The 10,000-nt window shown below is 37.8% G+C and overlaps 1 protein-coding gene across 3 annotated transcripts in view; it reads left to right on the forward strand.

Moving 5' to 3' along the window:
• The window catches only part of DMXL1 (Dmx like 1), a 383,924-nt gene that overhangs the window by 359,447 nt on the left and 14,477 nt on the right, over positions 1 to 10,000 (forward strand). For all 3 annotated transcript variants that reach the window (XM_053701585.1, XM_053701589.1, XM_053701586.1), the window contains 2 exons: positions 1,627 to 1,679; positions 2,623 to 2,840. In XM_053701585.1, the coding sequence (XP_053557560.1) occupies positions 1,627 to 1,679; positions 2,623 to 2,840 (271 nt within the window). The remainder of the gene's footprint in view (positions 1 to 1,626; positions 1,680 to 2,622; positions 2,841 to 10,000) is intronic.

Raw genomic sequence — 10,000 nt, forward strand, 5'->3', positions numbered from 1 at the left:
CGACTTGGTCTTCACTGCACACTTTTACCAAATTTTACAAGTTTGATACTTTTGCTTCTTCTGAGGCTATTTTTGGGGAGAAAGGTTTTGCAAGCCGTGGTGCCTTCCATTTAGGTGACCTGATTTGCTCCCTCCCTTCATCCGTGTCCTAAAGCTTTGGTATTGGTTCCCACAAGTAAGGATGACGCCGTGGACCGGACACACCTATGTTGGAGAAAACAGAATTTATGTTTACCTGATAAATTACTTTCTCCAACGGTGTGTCCGGTCCACGGCCCGCCCTGGTTTTTTAATCAGGTCTGATAATTTATTTTCTTTAACTACAGTCACCACGGTATCATATGGTTTCTCCTATGCAAATATTCCTCCTTAACGTCGGTCGAATGACTGGGGTAGGCGGAGCCTAGGAGGGATCATGTGACCAGCTTTGCTGGGCTCTTTGCCATTTCCTGTTGGGGAAGAGAATATCCCACAAGTAAGGATGACGCCGTGGACCGGACACACCGTTGGAGAAAGTAATTTATCAGGTAAACATAAATTCTGTTTTTTCAACTTCCTGTGGAGTGGTTTGTAAAACGTTTGTTAGCTTGGTCTCTTAAGGGCCAGATGTCCGTTCTTTCTGTCTAATTCCTTAAAAGGTTTGCTAAATTTCCAGATATTCAGACCTTTGTGCAAACTCTGATCAGAATAAAACCAGTTTTTCATCCAATTTCTGCTCTTTGCCATTTCTTGGGCCGTAGTGCCTGATCAGTAACATGCCTACCTTCATTGTTTGTGTCCCCCCATATCATGGTGATCTAATTAAATTCACTGGTTCAGTACAGATTCCCACAAGTGATATCTTGTGGACTCTCATCTGATGAAAGAAAACAAAATGTATGCTTATGCGATTTATTTTTCATTATATGGTGAGTCCACAAGCCCTGCCCTTTCTTTTTCAGTTGCTTACAACACTTGTTTTGCCCTTCATTTGCCCAACTTTGTCTTTCTTGCTTTTTTATTTCCTCCATCTATTTGGCTATATGTATGACTGAGGATTCAGGGTAGTAGAAGGGATTTCAAGCTTAGGTAAAAGGGAAACTTTAAGCATGTGATTTGTCGGGGACTCTCACCATCATGAAAGAAATTATCAGGTGAGCCTAAATTTAGTTTTTTGTCATTTTGTTTTTGGTCTCAGACCTCACAACTGGTCCCTATTTGAGATAGACAGTTCCTGATTCTGAACTTTGTACCCCTGTCCTTCTGACAGCCATATGTCCCTATTTACAGAATTTCTTCAATACCCACCCATGGAACACACACACACACACTGCACAGACACACACACTATCCCCCAATATTGCTCCTCACACAAAATGGCGACAGTCCCCCATCGACCTACCGGATACCCAGCCACAAATGTTGGGAGTTATGAAGTCTGTAAGCAAATTCAGTTGAATCACTTTTTAATAAGCATCAACCATGCCTAAAGGGAAAATTGTATTCTTAAAAACCAAGTGTATGGTCAGTAGTTTAACACTGGAAGGATATAAATGTGTGAGGCATGAATGATTATAGAATTGTGCAGGCTTTTAATATAAAGTGCCTTAAAATGTGTATTTATTTTTACGTTGTTGTTTTTTTTAGAAACATCTGTTTATGGGACACATTGGTAACCCCTACCAATAGTTTAGTTCATGGTAAGAACTGTTGTAATTTTCAAATAATTGTTTTATTTAATTATTTTATTGTACTATTTTCTCCTTGGCTGCATTACGTTTTGATTAAACAGAAAAACTAATAATTTAACCTAGTTAGTCTGCACTCATTTTTAAATATTTATTTTAAAAACTTAAGTTTGTCTTGATACATAACTGATCTTAGCGTATCTTCCACCATTTTGAAGTATAAACCCATGGCATGGAGATGGGTAAGTGTTCCAGGTATTGAGTCAGGGCTGTCTTTTTGATTTTTATTTAAAAAAAATCAGGCTATAAACAAGTGGAAGGGACAGAACCTTTAGAAACTATATAAACATAAAAAGAGATTTTTTTTTAAAGTATGCCAAGTTTAAAAAATAGATACGTTTCAGGACCACAGGCTTAACATGGACAAATGGATATTATGGTCAATACATAAAAGATGTTTACCTTAAACACTTTTGTTTCACTTCATCTATACAGAATTAGAATTAAATACATTTTGCAACAAATTTGTTTTGCAAGAGTACTTTATAAGTCTGTTCCAGAAAAATATAAAAAATATTTTGTTATGCAATAATTTCTGCTTTTAAATTGCAAATAATATAGCTAGCTAAGAATGTAGAACTTTTTTTTCCATAATCAATATTCATCTCTAGCAAACAACATAATTGCTTTATGTCAATGACATAGCTATGGTCATCGACTTGGAAACAATGGCAGTGACATAGCCTTAGGACATTATTCCACAACTGAGGAGGACACAAAGAGGGTATTGCTCTGCATATTCTAAAAGCTTTTCTGCATGTACAGCAGTTCATAAATATTCTACATACTTTACAAAATATTAAGAATTGCAATAAGATTTTGCTTTTGTGCATAAGGTATTCATGATTGCACATGATTCATATGTGTAGTAATCATGCATGATTTTTAATTTCAGCTTTCACGTGTCATGATAGTGGAGCAACTGTAATTGCTTATGCCCCAAAACATCAACTATTAATATCTGGAGGAAGAAAAGGATTCACTTGTCTGTTTGATCTTTGTCAAAGACAACAAAGGCATTTTTTCCAGAGCCACGATTCTGCTGTTAAGGCTATTGCCATTGACACAACAGAAGAATACTTTATTACAGGATCTGCTGAGGGCAATATTAAGGTAGTTTTACTTGTTTTATCTCTACCGGTGAATTCCATATCAAAAAATGTTTTATTTATGAATCCTAATAATACTTTTTGCAAAATGATTAGTTTTTTTGAACAATAAATAAAATTCCACAGCAAACATTAACCCCTTAGTGACCAGAGCACTTTTCCATTTTCTGTCCGTTTGGGACCAAGGCTATTTTTACATTTCTGCGGTGTTTGTGTTTAGCTGAAATTTTCCTCTTACTCATTTACTGTACCCACACATATTATATACCGTTTTTCTCGCCATTAAATGGACTTTCTAAAAATACCATTATTTTCATCATATCTTATCATTTACTATAAAAAAAAATTATAAAATATGAGGGAAAAATGGAAAAAAACACACTTTCTTTCATGTAATTAACAAGAGTCCATGAACTAGTGACGTATGGGATATACATTCCTACCAGGAGGGGCAAAGTTTCCCAAACCTTAAAATGCCTATAAATACACCCCTCACCACACCCACAAATCAGTTTTACAAACTTTGCCTCCAAGGGAGGTGGTGAAGTAAGTTTGTGCTAGATTCTACGTTGATATGGGCTCCGCAGCAAGTTGGAGCCCGGTTTTCCTCTCAGCGTGCAGTGAATGTCAGAGGGATGTGAGGAGAGTATTGCCTATTGAATGCAGTGATCTCCTTCTACGGGGTCTATTTCATAAGGTTCTCTGTTATCGGTCGTAGAGATTCATCTCTTACCTCCCTTTTCAGATCGACGATATACTCTTATATTTACCATTTCCTCTACTGATTCTCGTTTCAGTACTGGTTTGGCTTTCTACAAACATGTAGATGAGTGTCCTGGGGTAAGTAAGTCTTATTTTCTGTGACACTCTAAGCTATGGTTGGGCACTTTATTTATAAAGTTCTAAATATATGTATTCAAACATTTATTTGCCTTGACTCAGAATGTTCAACTTTCCTTATTTCCAGACAGTCAGTTTCATATTTGGGATTATGCTTTAATTATCATATTTTTTCTTACCTCAAAAATTTGACTTTTTTCCCTGTGGGCTGTTAGGCTCGCGGGGGCTGAAAATGCTTCATTTTATTGCGTCATTCTAGGCGCGGACTTTTTTGGCGCAAAAATTCATTTCCGTTTCCGGCGTCATACGTGTCGCCGGAAGTTGCGTCATTTTTGACGTTATTTTGCGCCAAAAATGTCGGCGTTCCGGATGTTGCGTCATTTTTGGCGCAAAAAGCATTTAGGCGCCAAATAATGTGGGCGTCTTATTTGGCGCCAAAAAATATGGGCGTCGCTTTTGTCTCCACATTATTTCAGTCTCATTTTTCATTTGCTTCTGGTTGCTAGAAGCTTGATGTTTGGCATTTTTTTCCCATTCCTGAAACTGTCTTATAAGGAATTTGATCTATTTTGCTTTATATGTTGTTTTTTCTCTTACATATTGCAAGATGTCTCACGTTGCATCTGAGCCAGAAGATACTACAGGAAAACCTCTGCCTGCTGGATCTACCAAAGCTAAGTGTATCTGCTGTAAACTTTTGGTAGCTATTCCTCCAGCTGTTGTTTGTATTAAATGTCATGACAAACTTGTTAATGCAGATAATATTTCCTTTAGTGATGTACCATTGCCTGTTGCAGTTCCCTCAACATCTAAGGTGCAGAATGTTCCTGATAACATAAGAGATTTTGTTTCTGAATCCATAAAGAAGGCTTTGTCTGTTATTTCTCCTTCTAGTAAACGTAAAAAGTCTTTTAAATCTTCTCTTTCTACAGATGAATTTTTAAATGAACACCATCATTCTGATTCTTTGGACTCTTCTGGTTCAGAGGATTCTGTCTCAGAGATTGATGCTGATAAATCTTCATATTTATTTAAGATGGAATTTATTCGCTCTTTACTTAAAGAAGTACTAATTGCTTTAGAAATAGAGGATTCTAGTCCTCTTGATACTAATTCTATACGTTTAGATAAGGTTTTTAAAGCTCCTGCGGTTATTCCAGAAGTCTTTCCTGTTCCTAATGCTATTTCTGCAGTAATTGCTAAGGAATGGGATAGATTGGGTAATTCATTTACTCCTTCTAAACGTTTTAAGCAATTATATCCTGTTCCGCCTGACAGGTTAGAATTTTGGGACAAAATCCCTAAAGTTGATGGGGCTATTTCTACCCTTGCTAAACGTACTACCATTCCTACATCAGATGGTACCTCGTTTAAGGATCCTTTAGATAGAAAAATTGAATCTTTTCTAAGAAAAGCTTATCTATGTTCAGGTAATCTTCTTAGACCTGCTATATCATTGGCTGATGTTGCTGCAGCTTCAACTTTTTGGTTGGAAACTCTAGCGCAACAAGTAACAAATCGTGATTCTCATGATATTATTATTCTTCTCCAGCATGCTAATAATTTCATCTGTGATGCCATTTTTGATATTATTAGAGTTGATGTTAGATTTATGTCTCTGGCTATCTTAGCCAGAAGAGCTTTATGGCTTAAGACTTGGAATGCTGATATGGCTTCTAAATCAACTCTACTTTCCATTTCTTTCCAGGGAAACAAATTATTTGGTTCTCAGTTGGATTCTATTATTTCAACTGTTACTGGTGGGAAAGGAACTTTTTTACCACAGGATAAAAAGTCTAAAGGTAAAAACAGGGCTAACAATCGTTTTCGATCCTTTCGTTTCAACAAAGAACAAAAGCCTGATCCTTCGTCCTCAGGAGCAGTTTCAGTTTGGAAACCATCTCCAGTCTGGAATAAATCCAAGCCTGCTAGAAAGGCAAAGCCTGCTTCTAAGTTCACATGAAGGTACGGCCCTCATTCCAGTTCAGCTGGTAGGGGGCAGGTTACGTTTTTTCAAAGAAATTTGGATCAATTCTGTTCACAATCTTTGGATTCAGAACATTGTTTCAGAAGGGTACAGAATTGGTTTCAAGATGAGACCTCCTGCAAAGAGATTTTTTCTTTCCCATGTCCCAGTAAATCCAGTGAAAGCTCAAGCATTTCTGAATTGTGTTTCAGATCTAGAGTTGGCTGGAGTAATTATGCCAGTTCCAGTTCCGGAACAGGGGATGGGGTTTTATTCAAATCTCTTCATTGTACCAAAGAAGGAGAATTCCTTCAGACCAGTTCTGGATCTAAAATTATTGAATCGCTATGTAAGGATACCAACGTTCAAGATGGTAACTGTAAGGACTATATTGCCTTTTGTTCAGCAAGGGAATTATATGTCCACAATAGATTTACAGGATGCATATCTGCATATTCCGATTCATCCAGATCATTATCAGTTCCTGAGATTCTCTTTTCTAGACAAGCATTACCAATTTGTGGCTCTACCGTTTGGCCTTGCTACAGCTCCAAGAATTTTCACAAAGATTCTCGGTGCCCTTCTGTCTGTAATCAGAGAACAGGGTATTGTGGTATTTCCTTATTTGGACGATATCTTGGTACTTGCTCCGTCTTTACATTTAGCAGAGTCTCATACGAATCGACTTGTGTTGTTTCTTCAAGATCATGGTTGGAGGATCAATTTACCAAAAAGTTCTTTGATTCCTCAAACAAGGGTAACCTTTCTGGGTTTCCAGATAGATTCAGTGTCCATGACTTTGTCTTTAACAGACAAGAGACGTCTAAAATTGATTACAGCCTGTCGAAACCTTCAGTCTCAATCATTCCCTTCGGTAGCCTTATGCATGGAAATTCTAGGTCTTATGACTGCTGCATCGGACGCGATCCCCTTTGCTCGTTTTCACATGCGACCTCTTCAGCTCTGTATGCTGAACCAATGGTGCAGGGATTACACGAAGATATATCAATTAATATCTTTAAAACCGATTGTTCGGCACTCTCTAACGTGGTGGACAGATCACCATCGTTTAATTCAGGGGGCTTCTTTTGTTCTTCCGACCTGGACTGTAATTTCAACAGATGCAAGTCTCACAGGTTGGGGAGCTGTGTGGGGATCTCTGACGGCACAAGGAGTTTGGGAATCTCAGGAGGTGAGATTACCGATCAATATCTTGGAACTCCGTGCAGTTTTCAGAGCTCTTCAGTTTTGGCCTCTTCTGAAGAGAGAATCGTTCATTTGTTTTCAGACAGACAATGTCACAACTGTGGCATACATCAATCATCAAGGAGGGACTCACAGTCCTCTGGCTATGAAAGAAGTATCTCGAATTTTGGTTTGGGCGGAATCCAGCTCCTGTCTAATCTCTGCGGTTCATATCCCAGGTGTAGACAATTGGGAAGCGGATTATCTCAGTCGCCAAACGTTGCATCCGGGCGAGTGGTCTCTTCACCCAGAGGTATTTCTTCAGATTGTTCAAATGTGGGGGCTCCCAGAGATAGATCTGATGGCCTCTCATCTAAACAAGAAACTTCCCAGGTATCTGTCCAGATCCCGGGATCCTCAGGCGGAGGCAGTGGATGCATTATCACTTCCTTGGAAGTATCATCCTGCCTATATCTTTCCGCCTCTAGTTCTTCTTCCAAGAGTAATCTCCAAGATTCTGAGGGAATGCTCGTTTGTTCTGCTAATAGCTCCGGCATGGCCTCACAGGTTTTGGTATGCGGATCTTGTCCGGATGGCATCTTGCCAACCGTGGACTCTTCCGTTAAGACCAGACCTTCTGTCGCAAGGTCCTTTTTTCCATCAGGATCTCAAATCCTTAAATTTAAAGGTATGGAGATTGAACGCTTGATTCTTGGTCATAGAGGTTTCTCTGACTCCGTGATTAATACTATGTTACAGGCTCGTAAATCTGTATCTCGAGAGATATATTATAGAGTCTGGAAGACTTATATTTCTTGGTGTCTTTCTCATCATTTTTCTTGGCATTCTTTTAGAATACCGAGAATTTTACAGTTTCTTCAGGATGGCTTAGATAAGGGTTTGTCCGCGAGTTCTTTGAAAGGACAAATCTCCGCTCTTTCTGTTCTTTTTCACAGAAAGATTGCTATTCTTCCTGATATTCATTGTTTTGTACAAGCTTTGGTTCGTATAAAACCTGTCATTAAGTCAATTTCTCCTCCATGGAGTTTGAATTTGGTTTTGGGAGCTCTTCAAGCTCCTCCGTTTGAACCTATGCATTCATTGGACATTAAATTACTTTCTTGGAAAGTTTTGTTCCTTTTGGCCATCTCTTCTGCTAGAAGAGTTTCTGAATTATCTGCTCTTTCGTGCGAGTCTCCTTTTCTGATTTTTCATCAGGATAAGGCGGTGTTGCGAACTTCTTTTGAATTTTTACCTAAAGTTGTGAATTCCAACAACATTAGTAGAGAAATTGTGGTTCCTTCATTATGTCCTAATCCTAAGAATTCTAAGGAGAAATCATTGCATTCTTTGGATGTTGTTAGAGCTTTGAAATATTATGTTGAAGCTACGAAATCTTTCCGTAAGACTTCTAGTCTATTTGTTATCTTTTCCGGTTCTAGGAAAGGCCAGAAAGCTTCTGCCATTTCTTTGGCATCTTGGTTGAAATCTTTAATTCATCTTGCCTATGTTGAGTCGGGTAAAATTCCGCCTCAAAGAATTACAGCTCATTCTACTAGGTCAGTTTCTACTTCCTGGGCGTTTAGGAATGAAGCTTCGGTTGACCAGATCTGCAAAGCAGCAACTTGGTCCTCTTTGCATACTTTTACTAAATTCTACCATTTTGATGTATTTTCTTCTTCTGAAGCAGTTTTTGGTAGAAAAGTTCTTCAGGCAGCGGTTTCAGTTTGAATCTTCTGCTTATGTTTTTTGTTAAACTTTATTTTGGGTGTGGATTATTTTCAGCAGGAATTGGCTGTCTTTATTTTATCCCTCCCTCTCTAGTGACTCTTGTGTGGAAAGATCCACATCTTGGGTAGTCATTATCCCATACGTCACTAGTTCATGGACTCTTGTTAATTACATGAAAGAAAACATAATTTATGTAAGAACTTACCTGATAAATTCATTTCTTTCATATTAACAAGAGTCCATGAGGCCCACCCTTTTTTGTGGTGGTTATGATTTTTTTGTATAAAGCACAATTATTCCAATTCCTTATTTTATATGCTTCGCACTTTTTTCTTATCACCCCACTTCTTGGCTATTCGTTAAACTGATTTGTGGGTGTGGTGAGGGGTGTATTTATAGGCATTTTAAGGTTTGGGAAACTTTGCCCCTCCTGGTAGGAATGTATATCCCATACGTCACTAGTTCATGGACTCTTGTTAATATGAAAGAAATGAATTTATCAGGTAAGTTCTTACATAAATTATGTTTTTTCTAACTTTGAACCCCAAAATCTGTTACATATCTACAACCACCAAAAAACACCCATGCTAAATTGTTTCTAAATTTTGTCCTGAGTTTAGAAATACCCAATGTTTACATCTTCTTTGCTTTTTTTGTAACTTATAGGGCCATAAATACAAGTAGCACTTTGCTATTTTCAAACCATTTTTTTTCAAAATTAACACTAGTTACATTAGAACACTGATATGTTTCAGGAATCTCTGAATATCCCTTGACATGTATATATTTTTTTTTAGAAGACAACCCAAAGTATTGATCTAGGCCCATTTTGGTATATTTCATGCCACCATTTCACCGCCAAATGCGATCAAATACAAAAAATTGTTCACTTTTTCACAAATTTTTTCACAAACTTTCAGTTTCTCACTGAAATTATTTACATACTGCTTGTGCAATTATGGCATAAATGGTTGTAAATTCTTCTCTGGGATCCCCTTTGTTCAGAAATAGCAGACATATATGGCTTTGGCATTGCTTTTTGGTAATTAGAAGGCCGCTAAATGCCACTGCGCACCACACGTGTATTATGCCCAGCAGTGAAGGGGTTAATTAGGCAGCATGTAAGGAGCTTTTTGGGGTAATTTTAGCTTTAGTGTAGTGTAGTAGACAACCCCAAGTATTGATCTAGGCCCATTTTGGTATATTTCATGCCACCATTTCACCGCCAAATGCGATCAAATTAAAAAAAACGTAAAATTTTTCACAATTTTAGGTTTCTCACTGAAATAATTTACAAACAGCTTGTGCAATTATGGCACAAATGGTTGTAAATGCTTCTCTGGGATCTTCTTTGTTCAGAAATAGCAGACATATATGACTTTGGAGTTGCTTTTTGGTAATTAGAATGCTGCTAAATGGCGCTGCGCATCACACGTGTATTA

This window comes from Bombina bombina, chromosome 2 (genome assembly GCF_027579735.1).
Source record: "Bombina bombina isolate aBomBom1 chromosome 2, aBomBom1.pri, whole genome shotgun sequence".
NCBI classification, from domain to species: domain Eukaryota; kingdom Metazoa; phylum Chordata; class Amphibia; order Anura; family Bombinatoridae; genus Bombina; species Bombina bombina.